Source organism: Amblyraja radiata, chromosome 1 (assembly GCF_010909765.2).
Source record: "Amblyraja radiata isolate CabotCenter1 chromosome 1, sAmbRad1.1.pri, whole genome shotgun sequence".
NCBI classification, from domain to species: Eukaryota; Metazoa; Chordata; class Chondrichthyes; order Rajiformes; family Rajidae; genus Amblyraja; species Amblyraja radiata.
In genome coordinates this window covers 66,692,689-66,710,729 of record NC_045956.1, presented here as the reverse complement: position 1 = coordinate 66,710,729, position 18,041 = coordinate 66,692,689, and the positions used below count along the sequence as shown (strand labels likewise).

Sequence of the window (18,041 nt, the reverse complement as noted above, 5' to 3'; positions counted from 1 at the left end):
AACAAACAAATTAAAAAATCAAATAGAAGTTAGGTTTAGAGAATAGTGGTATACCTCATTGTTAATATACTTATCAATGTCATTGATCATGCATCTTTTGAGCCTTCTGCCAGTACTTCGCAGTCAGCCTAGTGCTTCTTCCTCACCTAGATTACATCTAAATCTCAAAGTCAGGTTAGTTTATTGTCATATACACCAGGGTGTAATGAAATTCACATGATGCTCACAGACTAAACTGTATACATACAGTTACGATGAATACAACAACGAGTGTAAAACAGCAGAATTATGTCAGATCAATGCAAAAACTGTGTAATGCAAAAGAATATTGAAGTACAATGAAGGAATAACTGAATGCCGACATCTCTACAGCAGCTCCGTTGATGAGGGACAGGGTTGTGTTTACCATCTCACTTTCTTGGGTGTCATTGAACATGGAATGTTTACTTTGATATCTCGTTCACATGTGCTTCCCCACAGTTGAAGCCTCTGAGACCCATCTGTCCAGACCCTCTATAGGGTATTTTAAAAGAAACATTTTGTAAGTTTTAAGAGCTGTTAATGTTTATTTTTCTACTCTCCTCAAGCTTCTCCCTCTATTCCCTCTTGGATTTTCTAATGTTCCTCTCACTTCCCAGATGCTATTCTTTACTCCTTGTGCATCCCTTGGTGTTGTACAAGGAGCCTGGAGATTGGATTCTGGTACTCTGAATGACCCTGCATTTTACCTGATGCTCAAATCATGCATCAGCAAAAGTATCTCAAAACCAGAGAAATCGCAATTCTATTTTCTTCCTTTTAGAAGCATTAGAAGCCAGTTTGCATGTTTACAGTTGGCAGTAAACTAACCTGACCTGACTTGGTGGGCTTCAGCTCCTGTCTCATTCGTGCATTGCCTGCATGGAAGCAGGTCGGCGTTACAGATGCACAGACTGCCACAGAGCTGAGAAAAGTGGTGGGTCGGCGAAAGACACAAGGGGGAGAGGTTGTGGAAATCAGGGGGAGAGGTAATTGGAAAAAAAAGACTTAAAATAAGCCATATTTAGGGATTCCCATGCAGTACAATGTGCAGATTAAACCCCATGCTGTGATCACATCAGGGTTACTGATCACAGCGTTGGGTGTTCTTTATCAGTACTCGCTGCCTACCAAAAAGGTATCGCAGGTAAATTAACATGGACGACTCGGTGTTTATTAAAATGATGTCCCAGCATGGAGAACCATTTGATTTATGTATGGTTCCCAACTTGGTTTATTGTGAGCGAACAATGTAAAGAGATTTTGATACATTTCTGTCAGGAAGTCAAAAACTATAAATGTTAGTGATGTCATCACATGTGTTGATAATAACGGTTAATTGATGTATGTGCCAGTGTTAATTGCAGTAGGAAGGATCTGGATTGATTTACAAATTTGCACAATTTCTGCTGGAAATAAGTGGAAAGACTTCAAGATATGCAATACATTCTATTTTGTGTGCAATTTAGACAGAAAAACAGGCACAGATGTTTCTGCAGCAAAACAAAGTTGAAACCACTCTTCAGACTGATTGGAATTGGGGTGGAGGAAGCTGGAAAAGAGTGGGGTGGGGCAGGACAGACCATGGCAAGTGATGGGTGGATACGGGTGAGGGAAAGGGGAATTTCATTGACAGATTTGAGGAGTGGGTGACAAAGGCAAGAACCGAAAAGGAGATAAAAGGGTATCAGTTAAGGATTGAAGAGGAGGGGTAAAATGTATAGCCGGAGGTAGATTTGAGTAAAAGTGGGAGGGGAAAGGGAGAGAGGTAAATGGAGACTCTGGTATGGGAGATGAGTCTATGAAGGAGGGAAAAGGAGCAGCGTGACTGAGGAGGTGGGAAATGGAGGGAGAAGTTTATACACACATGGGTGGGGTTGATGGGAGGGGGTGAGGGGTGGGATGAGTGATGGGGGGCAGTGGAAAGAGAAGTTGGGATTGAGAAGGTATTACTTTAAATTGGAGAATTCAATGTTCATACCGTTGGGTTGTAAGCTACAAAGGCGGAATATGAGGTGCTGTTTCTCCAGTTTACGTGTGGCCTCACTCTGACAATGGAAGAGGCCCAGGACAAAAAAGCTGGTACGCGAACGGGAAGGGGCATTAAAATGATTAGCAACGGGGAGATGCAGCACCAATGTTTGGTGAAACTGTCGCCTAGTCTACACTTGGTCGCCTAGTCTACACTCGCTAATGTATAGGAGGCCACACTGAATACAGTAAACAAGGTTTGAAGTGATGCATGTAAACCACTGAATCACTTGGAAGAGCTGCTGGCTACTGTGATGGAAATGAGAGAGGAGGTGTACGGACAATTGCTGAAAATTCTGACGTTGCTGGGGAAAGGACCTGGGGATAGGACAGGTTGGGCTATCAATGAGCAAACCACTCTGAGGGAGTGGTCTTCCTGACTGCTGAGTTCTTCTAGCACTTTGTGTTTTGCTCAAGACTCTTGCACCTGCAGTTTATTGTGTCTCCACGGATGTTTTATTCTCAATTTTAACAGAATATACATTTCTGCTGGCTTATAAATAGCAGTAAAATGCAGAAAAATGCATAGGCACCAATAAAATGCTCTTATCCCACATCTTGAAGACACCGCAAACAGTTTAGTGGGAAGACATAGGCTGGTAATCTGTTTAGCACCTCATAAATCAAGGTGGTTGCAGTGCTGAAAAGCACGTAAAGAAAACTCTTATCAGGTTTCCTTCACACAAGCAAAAGAAATGAACAAGCATGGAATGTCCAGTTTTATTGGTCTTCAAGCATTTGCTTAGATTTCTAAGAACCAATTTGTAACTTTTCGACTGAAATTTTACTTTAATAAAACAAAATGAAAATCTTGCCACTTTCATGTAGCAGAGTGATATACTATCCAATTAAGTACTTTGGAAGTTTATTGAGTAATGAGAGGGAGAGAAATGGCCACCAATTCTCATACAACAAAACATGCGCAAGAAATATAACCTGCTTTATGGATTATGGAATGGGCATTATTGATCTGGGTATTTTGGATTCCTGCTTTAGTCTTCCATATCCACCTAGGGGCACAGTTAGGGCCTCGATTTAGCATTTTATCTGAGAGATAGCAACTCTCCAGTACTGTGCTGGATTACCAAAGTGATAGCCTGCATTGAATTCTACAAAATCACCTGCTTCTTCATCTTCCTAAATTTATTGAATTGAAATCCTTATGTTCCCTAATGTTTTTTTAGCCAACCCTCATTAACCCCCTTCATTAACTAGAGAGCATGCTAAGAGTAAAGCCTTTTCATGTCCCATTGTGTTAGTCCAGACTGAGATATTAACTCCCACTCTCAAATTTAACATTCTCACTATATGTTTAAAAGGCCAGATGACCTTTTTTCGTAAACTCCTACAATCCCACACAACTCTTCGCCTCGTCTTCCATGATTGATTGATAGATAGATAGATAGATAGATAGATAGATAGATAGATAGATAGATAGATAGATAGATAGATAGGTAGGTAGATAGATAGATAGATAGACAGACAGACAGACAGACAGACAGACAGACAGACAGACAGACAGACAGACAGACAGACAGATATTTAGTTAGGTATTCACTTTGTCCATTAGTTGCCAGTTTTCACTTGTTTATGCCTCCACCTCTGGAATTCCCCTGCCCTAAAGCTTGACTCTCTATTTGTCATTTGAGATTTTCTTTAAAATGTGTTCTAGCCTTTCTTTGTATCTTTCCTCTGATTTAACTTTTTGTTATTACTCTATATTGAGGTTATTAAGCAAATTCAAGTTGCCGTTTTCTATGTACACATGATTCAGAAAATTACCAAGTTCTCATTCCCAACTTTAACCGAAATGCAGGTCAAATTGACTTTCCGTCTTAATCTCAATGAAAAAACAGAAATCTACCAGCAACATTCCAATATCACTGTCAGTGGTGAAGCAGTATTACTTTAAAGATAATACAAAAATACAAATTATTATAGACCACACTCTCCCTGCTTTTTAGTTAACATTTTTTAACTGTCACACTTGCTATTTGATTTCAGAAAGTAGCAGTGTCTGTTTTAGTTTTTGAAACTATTAACAATCTTGTCTTCCACTCTCATCTTATTTTACAGGGCAGATGAAGCAGAGACTTCTGCCATTAGAGTTGGCTTTGTCACTTATAACAAGGTTCTCCATTTCTACAATCTTAAAAGCAGTCTTGCACAGCCACAGATGTTAGTGGTGTCGGACACTGGAGAGATGTTTGTTCCGCTATTGGATGGCTTCCTTGTCGATGTCCACGAATCACAAAATGTTATTCACAAGTAAGCATAAATATAATCCTTTATAATTACCAACATTACGATTCTTGCAAATTATTTGTTTATTCAAATTTGTCTAAATTGGTGTGTTGCTGTTTATTGTAACTGAATATCAATGCAAAATACTTATAAATTGTGTCCTGATTTGGATATCAAAAATACAGTATGTAGCTGCAATTTAATAAACATCATCCCAAGGGCATCATAATTGATGACTAATGGAGATCATTAGCTCTTGCTATAAATCATTTTGTCTGGCTAGTGGAAATAGATATGCTTTTCCTTGTAAGGAAAGCAAATGTCAATATGCCAGGAGTGATCGTGGTGATTTAAGGGTTCTGATTCTGAAATTTTGCAGGAGACTTGGGAATGCTGCAGAAAATTGGCAACATTTGCTGTCTTAAGTTGTTATGTTACTTTTTGGGAATTTTGCAGATCCCAGATCACAGTTATGTTCGGAGACTGAGTGAACAGCTTTTCCACCGAATCCATCTTGTAAATTTTCAATCATCGAAATATTATGATTTGCTAATGTTTGTAATATATCCGTTCATGGCAAAGTGTATAAGTATGTTCATAAATCTACTTTTAAACAATTAGCTTACTTTTACATTTTCAATTCTTCAGGAACATTTAATTTAAAAAAACTGGTGGTTGTGTTATGTGAAATAGGGCCATGTCACACAGCTAATAATCACACGCAGAATAACTTTAAACATCAGTAATTTTTAGAGGTCCTTCTGACATAGCCAGCTTATCGCATGTACGTATCCACTCAGTCTGTGTCCACTATAAATCCATTAAAATATTACCAACTCTGGGCTAATTAAAATAAATAAATTGAACAATAAATGAATAATTTAATAATAAGCCATTGATTTAAAGGTGAGCTAGCAATTGCAACAACCTTTTAATAAGCACTGTGCTTTGGGGCTACCTTTCATACACTAGTACGAGAAACACATGAATCTGGTCCCAGTTGGTAAAGTGGTTCTGCTGAATTGATGCCAGAGAAATTCAGCTTGAACCAATACTAGAATGAATGAATTAAATTGTACACCTATTGGCCTCATTTAAACCCTAATAGGAACAACAAAACATGGAGTCTAATGATACCAAGGGATTAATCTCATGCCCCCATTATTTAAGTATTTAAAATAATAAAATTGGGCATAAGGACATAGAAACATAGAAACATAGAAATTAGGTGCAGGAGTAGGCCATTCGGCCCTTCGAGCCTGCACCGCCATTCAATATGATCATGGCTGATCATCCAACTCAATATCCCGTACCTGCCTTCTCTCCATACCCTCTGATCCCCTTAGCCACAAGGGCCACATCTAACTCCCTCTTAAATATAGCCAATGAACTGGCCTCGACTACCCTCTGTGGCAGAGAGTTCCAGAGATTCACCACTCTCTGTGTGAAAAAAGTTCTTCTCATCTCGGTTTTAAAGGATTTCCCCCTTATCCTTAAGCTGTGACCCCTTGTCCTGGACTTCCCCAACATCGGGAGCAATCTTCCTGCATCTAGCCTGTCCAACCCCTTAAGAATTTTATAAGTTTCTATAAGATCCCCTCTCAATCTCCTAAATTCTAGAGAGTATAAACCAAGTCTATCCAGTCTTTCTTCATAAGACAGTCCTGACATCCCAGGAATCAGTCTGGTGAACCTTCTCTGCACTCCCTCTATGGCAATAATGTCCTTCCTCAGATTTGGAGACCAAAACTGTACGCAATACTCCAGGTGTGGTCTCACCAAGACCCTGTACAACTGCAGTAGAACCTCCCTGCTCCTATACTCAAATCCTTTTGCTATGAAAGCTAACATACCATTCGCTTTCTTCACTGCCTGCTGCACCTGCATGCCCACTTTCAATGACTGGTGTACCATGACACCCAGGTCTCGCTGCATCTCCCCTTTTCCTAGTCGGCCACCATTTAGATAATAGTCTGCTTTCCTGTTTTTGCCACCAAAATGGATAACCTCACATTTATCCACATTATACTGCATCTGCCAAACATTTGCCCACTCACCCAGCCTATCCAAGTCACCTTGCAGTCTCCTAGCATCCTCCTCACAGCTAACACTGCCCCCCAGCTTAGTGTCATCCGCAAACTTGGAGATATTACCTTCAATTCCCTCATCCAGATCATTAATCAGGACATAAGTGACGGGAGCAGAATTAGGCCATCCGACCCATCAAGTCTACTTCGCCATTCAATCATGGCTGATCTATCTCTCCCTCCTCACCCCATTCTGCTGCCTTCTCCCCATAATCCTTGACACCTATACTAATCAAGAATCTATCTATCTCTGCCTTAAAAATATCCATATATAAAATCATGATTGGGTAGACAGTCTGAATTTTTTTCCAGGGTGTAAATGTCAAAGACTGGAGGGCAAAGCTTTAAGGTCAGCGAGGGCAACGTTAGAAGGAGATTTGTAAAGAAAGATCTTTGCACAGAGTGGTGAATGCCTGGAATGCACTGCCAGGGGAGGTGGTGGAAGCAGATAATATAGCAACATTAGAGAGGCAGTGGTTGGGAATAGTTTAATTTGGCATCAATTCTGAGCATTGATTGTAGACCAAAGGTGCCCGGTCCTCTGCTGTACTGTTCTATGTTGGCAACTGAGATGGCACCCTAAAGAAAATGACATAAAGTAAATTGGGCATTATACATCCAGGACAAAACACTCCTTTCTTTTCGGGGTTAGTGTATTCTAGCTCTGTGCATTATATTTCCCAATGTTCTGCACTTTATTTTAAATTGGAACCTGTCACTATTTGAAATTTGGAAAATAAGTGTGTCAATGAGAGTCATTTTATGTAGATCTCACTTCAGAAAATTGTGGATTCAAATGCGATTAAATGTTTTGAACACATAGACCAATCTCCTGCCTTAAAGTGGCAGGAAACAACTCCTGAAATTCCCCAGTTAAAAGCAAACTGCCGAAAAAAATCACCAGGGCCAGGCCACATCTGTAGAGGGAAAGGAATGGTCGACAGTTTGGATTGAGACCTTGCGCTTGGTCTGAAATTCCCTGTCCTCATCCACCCTCCTCAGCCATAAAAATGACAGATATTCACCATTCTGGAAATGTCCTTATTGTGAAAGAGCACAATCAGAACCAAGAACAGGGATTTAATTCGGCAGGTATCCCCTGACTGGGATCTGAGGTGTTAACAGTGCCCAATGCACTGAGTAAGATGAAGCATTCAATGTCACATCAACACTAACTTTGAATTTTTTTTTTATACAGCTTATTGGACCAGATCCCTGAAATATTTGCTGAAACCAGTGAAAGTGAAACTGTCTTTGCCCCGGTAATTCAAGCTGGACTGGAAGCAGTGAAGGTTTGATATTTTTCTAAATGAATGTTCTACTGATGAATATAAAATAAACTGAAAGGTTTACTAGACTAGATTTTGTCATCGATGATGAGCTGAGCAGTCTCTGCTAACCTGTAAGCAAAAATGTGTGTATTTGACCACCACAGATCTGCCGGGTCAAAGCTGCTGTCAGTGCCAACACCATCCTCACTGGCCACGTGTTGTTCTTCATGTTGACGCAGAGGTTGCAGGAACAAGCAATTCTTGCAACAATGCAAAATAAAACTTAGCCTATCACAATGGCTGCCAAAACTGCAAAAAGACTTCTTTGAAGAACATGGATAGGTGATGTTTCAAGTCCCAACCCTTCTTGAGTGAAGAAGAGTCGTGACTCGAAACGTCACCTATCCATGTTCTCCAGAGATGCTGAGGTACTCCGGCACTTTGTGTGCTTTTATGTAAACCAGCATTGCAGTTCCTTGTTTCTACTATAAGAAGACTTGATGTTTTTGATTGTTTCTTCCTTTCTGAAATATTCAAGAAAAGTTATAAAATTATTAACAACCTTCAAACAGTTCAAAATTTAAGGAATATTACTGTTTTTGATTAAAGAAACCAAGTGTATTCAATAGATTTGTAGGGTTTACTCAATAAAACCATTTGGATGACAATTCAAAAGAAGTAAATAACTTGAAGTACCTGGGCAATCGCTCCTTTCAAGTGAATGGAAATACTGATCCAGGTGACGAAGGCACGTTCTCTTGTGGCTGGAGAATCTCCAGCATATTTCATTATCAGATGCCAGTCAGTAAAGCAGGGGCAATAAGCTGCCAGCAAATTTGGGAGTTGCCTGCACTTGGATCTTTGTACCTGCCAAGAATCGTGCTCAGAACAGTTAGAATGTCCCACAGAATTTTGCCCAACTCTTGTTTCTTGCATTACACATATTCACAATGAGTGAGTGTTTTCTCGAGTGAGTGTTTTAATTGTCCACCACCATTCACAACTCGATGTGGCAGGACTTGCAGAACTCTAATCTGGTCCATTTGTCATGGACTTACTTAACTCTGTCCGTTGCATGCGGTTCATGTTGGTTTGCATTCAAGTAGTCCTGTCTTGGCTGCACCAACATGATTCCTCATTCTCAGGTATGCCTGTTGTTTTTCCTGGTTTCCTAGATCACTTCATAGTTGTCCAGTCTTGAGTTGCTAAATCTGTCTGAGTCTGCCCCATTAAGCATGGTGATAGTGCCACACAATATGGTGGCAGGTATTTTCACTGTGAAGATGGGATTTCATCTTGGGATAGAATTGGCCACATCTTCTCAGCCATCCCACGCAAAGGACAACTGGGTAGAGGCATGGAATGCAAGCTCACCATATACTTGCTTCATGCTCATCCCAGTTGCCACCATTTCCTGGGACCATTGTGAAATGGATGGCAAGGTCCTAAGAATCCAAGAGCTATCCTGTAGAATTACACTGAGATAAGTTTTTGGGGTTAAAAATTATCCTTTTGTTTTGGAACTGTGGGGTAAGTATCACAAACGTGACTAATATCTAAAGGTTAATCTTGGCTGTGTAGAATAAATAACATTCAAAGCACCTGTAGCAGAGGTGTTTTTGTTTCACAGAGTCCCTTCACAACTCATCAAGCATAGGTGACCTAAGTGACCGCACTGATTAATTTAGCAAATTATTATAATTGTAACCTATGCTATGTTTGTATCAATGTTAGCATGACTATGAGAAAAAAAATGAATATAATTTATCAGGTTAAGGATGGATTATTTACAAATTGAATACAATTTACGACTATATTGCCAAACTGTCTGATCTGGGTGTTAATGCAAACACATGCGGATGGATTAAGGACTTTTTAACAGACCGCCCACAGACTGTCAGGATGGGGTCCAATTACTCCCCAGTCCTGACGCTCAGCACAGGAGCGCCACAAGGTTGTGTGCCGAGTCCCATCTTGTATACAATATACACTTATGACTGAATACCAACACACAGTACAAACAGGATCATCAAGTTTGCGGACGACACGACTGTGTTGGGACTGATAAACAACAACGACGAGTCTGCCTACAGGGATGAAGTCCAAAAACTGACCGTCTGGTGTACCAAAAACAACCTGGTACTCAACCCATCAAAGACAAAAGAACTGGTCGTCGACTTCAGGAGGAAGAGGAGAGAGGAACCTGCTCCCTTATACATCAAAGGAGACATGGTGGAGAGAGTCACTGGCTTTAAGTTCCTGGGAATAAACATCTCCCAGGACCTCAAATGGCAAATGAACACCGTCACTCTCGTGAAGAAGTCACATCAGCGGCTGTATTTCCTGAGGTCTCTGCGGAGAGCAAACGTCTCACAGCCGCTGCTGCTGTCCTTCTACCGATGCGCCGTGGAAAGTATCCTCTCCTATGGAATCCTGGTGTGGTCTGCTAGCTGTACTGTGGCTGAGAGGAGGGCGCTGCAGGGAATTATAAAAACTGCACAGAGCATTACAAACGCTCAACTGCCCTCCTTGGATGATATATATAGGGCCCGATGCTTGCCATCGGCCACAAACATCAAGCAGGACACATCCCACCCTGCCAACCACCTTTTCACTCTGCTACCCTCTGGGAGGCGATTCAGGTCTCTGAAGGCTCGCACCGGTAGACTAAAAAATAGTTTCTACCCATGTGCGATAAAAGAGCTTAATTCCAACAGAGAACACTGGGGAAGCAAAATGTAATTCCAAGAAATGCCGCCAAATTCTTTGTAATTCTTTTTAAATACTTATTTATTATTTTACTAATAAGTGTACATATGTGTCAATGGTTGTCGTGTTTGTATTTTTTTAACCGGAGGAGATGTAATGGAATTTCGTTGCACAGTATTGTGCAATGACAATAAACGTATTCATTCATATATTTTGTACTTCATTGATGGTAGTCAATTCAATTTTTCACCGAAGTATTTTTCTCACTTTGTTTCATGAATTCGCAGGCACTTCCATTTTAGCAGATTCAGAACTCTCGATCATAAACATAGAAACTAGGTGCAGGAGTAGGCCATTCGGCCCTTCGATCAGCCAATACGATCATGGCTGATCATCCAAAATCAGTACCCCGTCTGGCTTTTTTCAAATATCCCTTGATGCCCCTAGTCCGAAGAGCTAAATCTAACTCTTGAAAACATCCAGGGAATTGGTCTCCACTGCCTTCTGTGGCAGAGAATTCCACAGATTCACAACTCTCTGGGTGAAAAAGTTTTCCTCATCTCAGTCCTAAATACCCCTTATTCTTAAACTGTGACCCCTGGTTCTGGACTCTGAACATGTTCCCGATTTTGGGGGAGTCCAGAACCAGGGGCCACAGTTTAAGAATAAGGAGTAAGCCATTTAGAACGGAGACGAGGAAACACTTTTTCTCACAGAGTAGTGAGTCTGTGGAATTCTCTGCCTCAGAGGGTGGTGGAGGCAGGTTGTTTTTCAAGAGAGAGCTAGATAGGGCACTTAAAAATAGCAGAGTCAGGGGATATGGGGAGAAGGCAGGAATGGGGTACTGATTGGGGATGATCAGCCATGATCACATTGATTGGCGGTGCTGGCTCGAAGGGCCGAATGGCCTACTCCTGCACCTATTGTCTATTGTCTATTGGACTCCCTCTACATCAGGAACATTTTTCCTGCATCTACCCTGTCCAATCCTCTGAGAATTTACTATAGATTCATTGAAAATTTAAGTCACAGTTGGAGGCCTTTTTGCCCCTTTGGAAATTCTGGTCAAAAGTAAATTCCATATTTTTGCACCAGGTCCATAGCCTTCAGATAACAACTCTTGAAGTCTAATCTAAATAACTTTGTACATGGTGATGACATTTCAGCAAGGTAAAGGTAGGAAATTTCACCACCATTCAGGTATGGTACATTATATACTTATACCAATTACTTTATGCAAGATCCAATCACTGAACAGCTCAATAAATTAATGCAACTAAAATCAGCTAGAAAGCAGATCTTGGTAACAAAAAGTTATTCTAATTATGAACATGTTTAGTCATCATTTTTTTTGGCTCTGTAAATGCAAAATTCTCTAGCTTATCTCTAAATGTTGTATCATAAGTGGAGTGCTTGTTTATTTTGAGTTTGTCTCGCGGCATTTATTGGACCTGAACAGCCCGAAGTTATGTCCCTTTGTATGAAGTAGAAACATCTGACCTTAAGCTATCTTCTCAGAATGAAATGTGGAGATGAGTTATTGCTCCAGAACCCTCTGATAACAATGTTCTTTGAAATAAGCGTTTGCAATTTTTTTGGTAATGGGTAGGTAGTACAAAACTTTCTGAAGCCAAATGTAAGCTACAAATCCATTAAAGTAAGCGGATGGATCCAATTGTTGCTTTGTTCCCCAAAGACAGACTTTCTTGTTCGTCACAGATTATTTTGTTAAACGGCTGCAGCCAGCATATTTCCGTACTTTGGCTTCAGATGAACAGCTGGAATTTGCAATGATGGAGCACAATCGCTTTCTTTCAAGATTAGAATTAACCCTATCTTGGAATTTGAGAGTCTGGACACCCTCAATAGTTGACAGCTGAGTTACTGTAGTCAATTTTCTGCTGCATCTGCCATGTAATGAGTCACAACAAGGGTAGTACATAACTAGGGTTTTAAACATAACTAGACCAAGTGCAGACCCATTGGGTCTGTTCCCCCAACGTGTGGTTGCGGGGGAGGGGGGGGGGGGAAGGGTGGTGGAAAGTGTGCCTGTGCGTTGAGAGCATCTGCTTTAATCGTGTGCAGGGGAGGGGGGGGGGGGGGCGTTGTGACGTGTTTTCCGTTTTGTGAACAGCTTTATTAAAAATCTGGGGAAATAATTGCTCAAATTTAGGGAGGAGTCTATTTCCGAAATCGTAAGTTAAATCGCCACTGAAATATATACAAATCTCAGCGTATTTGCCTTTGGTTTTCGAGAAAATATGTCTCAAAGGCAAAATGCCATACACCCACACACACACACACACACACACACACACACACACACGCAGAGTTTTAACAGTATACTAGTGGTGTGGAGGAGAGTTGGGCGGCAGCAGGGAAAATCGCTAGCGAAATGTGAAAAATGTCGGCGTTTTTGGAGGAGAGGTGGGCGGTAGCAGCCGTTATGGTGGCTGGCCAGCAGGAGGCGAAAAAATGTGTGAGTGGGGGGGGAAGGATTTTATTAAAAATGTGTACAGATAAATGTCGAAATTAGCGCGTTTGCGGGGGGTTGGGGGGGTGTGGTGCGGGGCGGCATGCGGCATCACACACACTAACCACCCCCACACTAACTACCCCCTAGATATTATATTAATATTATTAATTAGATCCTTTTACCCCGTAACCACCCTATCCACAGATGCATAGCCCCCAACTCGCAGGCGCGTCTAGAGAGGGAGAGGGGGGTAGAGAGTGAGGGCAGAGAGAGAATGGGGAGAAACAGTGTGAGAGGCAGAGACAGAAGGGCAAGAGACAGGGGGAGGGAGGGGAGGAGGAGGGGGAGGGTGGGGGAGGAGGGGGGAGAGAGAGAGAGAGAGATGGGAGGCGAGAGAGGGGAGGAGAGAGGGGGTGATGGGGGCTGAGAGCGGGGGAGGTAAGGGGGGAGATGGGGTGAGAAGGGAGGGGTAGAGGTGGGGGGAAGGGAGGGGGAGAGGTGGGGGGAAGGGAGGGGGAGAGGTGGGGGGAAGGTGATTTAGGGGAGGGCAGTGGAGGGTAGGGGAGATGGAGGGGGAGAGAGAGGGTGGGGGGAGAGAGAGAGGGGAGGGAGAGGGGGAGAGAGAGAGAGAGAGAGAGGAGGGAGGGAGGCAGAGAGGGGGATAGAGAGAGAGAGAGAGGGGAGGGGTGGGTCGCAAGGTTTATTTCAAAGCTCGCTTGCCTGCTCGTAAGATTTTTTCAAAGGAGTTCAGTTTGCAGCTGTGTTCGAGCGGCGGCTGTGAACGCTCGTTCTTTCCAAAGATCCTATAGCTGCTTAGCCGCTATGGGATCTTTGGTTATTTCTGCGCAATTTGAACAACGGGGAGGGTTGGAGCGGGCGGGCGTGATCCCGAGTGAGCCTGCGGGCCGGCAGCGAGGACGGCGAAAATAGCAGCGGGGGGAGCAGCCGTTCTGTGCCGGAGAGCCGGGCGGCAGCAGCCGTTATCGTGGTGCGGGTCGCCGGCGGGCGGGTCGAGCTGCGGGAGGCGATGGCGCGAGCGTAGTTGGAGGGGGAGGGGGGGGGGGGGAGTGGAGGCGTGCCGGGCTGCCAAATGAAGAGAGAGAGAGAAGTGGCTTGGATTTGGTCCCGTCCCCTCAACGCGTGGTTGAGGGGGGGGGGGGGGCGGCCTGCAGCGTCACACACACTAACCCCCCCACCTAGATAGTGGGCAGAGACAGAGAGAGAGAGAGAGGGCAGAGACAGAGAGAGGGCAGAGACAGAGAGACTGCTGGCGAAGAGGAGGGGAAGAGGAAGGAGAGGATGGGGGAGAGAGGTGAAGTGGGGGGCGGGCGGGCTGGAGTCCAGCAGCGGGAGCCGTGGAGCGAGCGTACTTGGAGGCATACTGGAGGCAGGTGTGCCTGGATTGGTCGACATTTTGGATTGTGACGTCAGCAGCTCGTGAGTCCCGTTTAGATGTTAAAATGAGTGAGTGTGTGTGTGTGGTGGGGTGGGGGGGGGGGGGGGGATTGAAGGATTTTATTTTAAAATGTGTACATAAAAATGTCCAAATGTTTTGAGGAGTGGATGAGTGAATGTAAAAGTGAAATGGAAAAAATCTCGGAGCTTTTCGGTGTGGTTTTGACGGACCAAGGAATCAAAAGCCAAATCTCTCTCTCTCTCTCTCTCTCTCTCTCTCTCTCTCACACACACACACACACACACACACACACACACACACACACACACACACACACACACACACACACACACACACACACACACACACACACACACACACACACACACACACACACACACACACACTTTTAATAGATAGATAGATAGGATTGATGAATGATTCCATTGAATGGTGTTAGGTTTAGATTTAGATTTATTATTGCCACGTGTATCGAGGTACAGTGTAAAGCTTTGTTTTGCATGCTATCCAACCAGATCAGATATTACTTTGCATGAATAAAGTTAAACTCATGTACAATAGACAGAGCAAAGGAGAAGATGCACAGTGCAGAATATAGTTTTCAACATTGTAGCACGAGTTTCATAGACAAAGTCCAAACATGAACATTTGCCGCCTGGCCTAACCTGGTATCCATTCCTGAGCATTTCCCACAGGGAACCTTAACAAACTGTGCTGACAACTTGCAGAATTTTCCAGTTTTTTATATTGTCCTTGGGTCAATGATAATAATTAGGATGATGCCAACCGGCTCAAGTTTAATGCGAGCAGGCCCTACTTTATTATGGCACAGCCACTCAGTGTCTGAACTTGATGACCATCAAATAAATAGGATTATTTCTTGTCAATTAACCACCAGACTGCATTTGGGCATACAGCAAACTGCGAATAAATTAACTGTTCATTCACCCCAGACATGCAAAACTCTACTTCTTTCTGTTTTCCACAGGCTGCAGAATGCTCAGGCAAATTATTCATATTCCACTCGTCCCTGCCGACTGCAGAAGCTCCAGGAAAACTGAGAAACAGAGATGACAGGAAGCTAGTGAATACAGATAAAGAGAAGGTACTGTGGCTGACACGTTATGTTGTAATACAGGTGACCCCCCCCACCACTTTATGGGATTTGGGTAATGGAGATTTGCCCTTTTGGAATTAAAAATCACTATTAAAAAATATGGGATTCCAAGTTAAAAACCCACTCTTGGGAATGTATGTGGAAAAAAAAGTAACTAAATACTATTTTTTCTTCAACTCACATTGCTTTGTTTTACCGAAAATCGCAATGCAGACCATCATCAAAGAACACAACCCGCCATCTCTCCGCAATGTTAAATTTTGTTCCAATTTTGTTAAATCTGTTCTATATTGGTGTCCAATATTTGGGCATGCCACATACAGTATACACATTTCTCTAATGAAGCTATTTGCATGAGATTTCATTCTGTTATGAATAAGATTCTATTTCTTCTCCTCTACCTGCAACACACCATTAGATTATGGTAATTCTTCTGGATCTTTGGTTTATTAACCTCATTCAGGGATGCCCAAACAACAGAATAATGTGACTGTTCCTTGTATTAATGGGGAATATTTTAATCTCCCTACAGGTACTCTTTCAATCTCAGTCAAATTTTTATGAGACTTTGGCAAAGGACTGCGTGGCCAGTAGCTGCTGTGTGGATGTATTTCTATTCCCAAATCAATTTGTGGATGTCACAACCATGGGAGTCGTGCCACTGGCTACTGGTGGTAGTTTGTACAAATACAACAATTTCCAGGTACAGTTAATCTTGGTGATATTGACAATATTTTGACCTTCTTGTCTGTTCTAATTTTCCATTCCTTAATCCATCCAATTTTGTTCTAAATTGTATAGTTAGTTTGAGGTCAGTGAGGTAGATAGTTGGATAATCGGGGGGGGAAATACAACCCTCAAAATAGGTGAACTTGATAATATGTAATGGCAAAATATTAAGCATCTTTATCCCAACCCCTACCCGCCTGAGCTGCCAACCCAATAAACAATATCTGCCAGGTTAAATATTATGTCCATCTAACAGTTTAGTACAGTTTTAATGTTAATCGTGGTTAGCCTAGCAACTTAGAGTCTCCCTTTAACCATCTTTTAACCTTCTCCCTGAACCCTCTAATTCCCAGTGCCACCCCCAGTCCTGATGCTTCTGATCTTTGAGACTTCCTTTTAACTGTTGTTCGTCCCCAAACCCGAGCTTATTTTTCTGAACTCTAGGCTGATTTTCATCAGTCAAAATTCCACGAACAGCTTTCCCGATTGTCTGACTCTGGTGTCCTCTTTTTTCTCTTTCTTCCCCTGCTTTCCCTGTTTCCCTGAGCTCTGGGCTCCAATGTTCAGCTTTAACCAAAGACATCAACAAGTAAACACCTACTGTGAGGTAATGGAAGTGTTTAAAACAGTCTTTCTGTAGTAATAAATTCATAATATGATTAGTAAGACAATCCTTTGAGCAGAACCCAAGTGTGAGCATCTGCATCTCAGTCTCCAGAACCAGTAAATACAATGTGTAGGAAGGAACTGCAGATGCCAGTTTACACCAAAGATACGCACAAAATGCTGGAGTAACTCAGCGGGTCAAGCAGCATCTCTGGAGAAAAGGAATGGGTGATGTTTCGGGTTGAGACCCTTTTCATGTTTGTTACCTTTGACGGCAGATTAGTTACCTATTCCAAAATTAGAACAACTGTGTGGAAATATCACAATAGGCACATTACCTATTTGGAGCATTTCATCATTGCTTCCACACTGCTGGTTGGCATATACATAGAGCCTGTTTCTCTGTAACACATACAGTTTGACAAATGGAGTTGCAAGTTCACAATTGGTTAGATAGACTTGGATTATTTTCTCTGGAAGATCAGAGGTTGAGCGGAGACGATAGAAGTATATAAAATTATGAGGCATAGATAGAGTGGAAATATTTTTTTTCCTGGGATGGAAATGTCCAACACTAGAGGACATAGCTAGATGGTGAAAGGGGGAAAGTTTAGTGGTGATGTGCAGGCCTAGTTGTTTACATAGTGCAGTGGGGACCTGGAACCCATTGCCAGGGGTGGTGGGGGGGCAGATATGATAGTGGCGTTGGATAGGCACATGGAAGTCTAGGGAATAGAGAGATATGGGTCATGTACAGACAGATGAGATGTGTTTAACCTGGCATCATGTTCAGCACGAACGTCGTGGGCAGAAGAGCCTGTTCCTGTGCTGTACTGCTCTATGTTTTATGAATCCCCAGTTTTTCTTCAGAGGGCCTGAAGGAGCCCTTCTTCCACTGCTAAACAAAGAACTTCTGCTTTTGAATGTTGCCAACTAGTTGCAATGGTGCTTCACATTGAGGCATGTTAACATTGTTCTCTTACCCAGACCATAGCCAAAATGCAATCAGGGTTCACAGGACTCTGATTCTAACCAAGCACCTTATGTACCATCAAAACGGACAGCACGACATTCAGAATTTAGTAAGCATGGAGCCTTGTCACTGTAACTGCTCAGTGTCATCCTAACCAATGGAAATAATTGTGAACTCTCTTTCACAAATGCCAGTTAGTGCTAGACTGGTTGTTAATTGTTACATCTAAGATATAATAGATCTTTGGGAAGCAGATGTTTATGAAGGATGTGGAAAATAATGGATATTTCAGAGTTGAGTTGCAGGTGATGGCACAGTTTCAAGAGGCTGAGTGACCTGGACCATTTCCCATATTGCTGGAGT

General features: G+C 42.5%; 1 protein-coding gene across 2 annotated transcripts in view; it reads left to right on the top strand.

The window, feature by feature from the left end:
* sec24d (SEC24 homolog D, COPII coat complex component) overlaps positions 1 to 18,041 on the top strand; it is a 150,639-nt gene that overhangs the window by 101,374 nt on the left and 31,224 nt on the right. For both annotated transcript variants that reach the window (XM_033023499.1, XM_033023504.1), the window contains exons 12-15: positions 4,126 to 4,317; positions 7,579 to 7,672; positions 15,242 to 15,358; positions 15,903 to 16,073. In XM_033023499.1, coding sequence (XP_032879390.1) covers positions 4,126 to 4,317; positions 7,579 to 7,672; positions 15,242 to 15,358; positions 15,903 to 16,073 — 574 coding nt within the window. The remainder of the gene's footprint in view (positions 1 to 4,125; positions 4,318 to 7,578; positions 7,673 to 15,241; positions 15,359 to 15,902; positions 16,074 to 18,041) is intronic.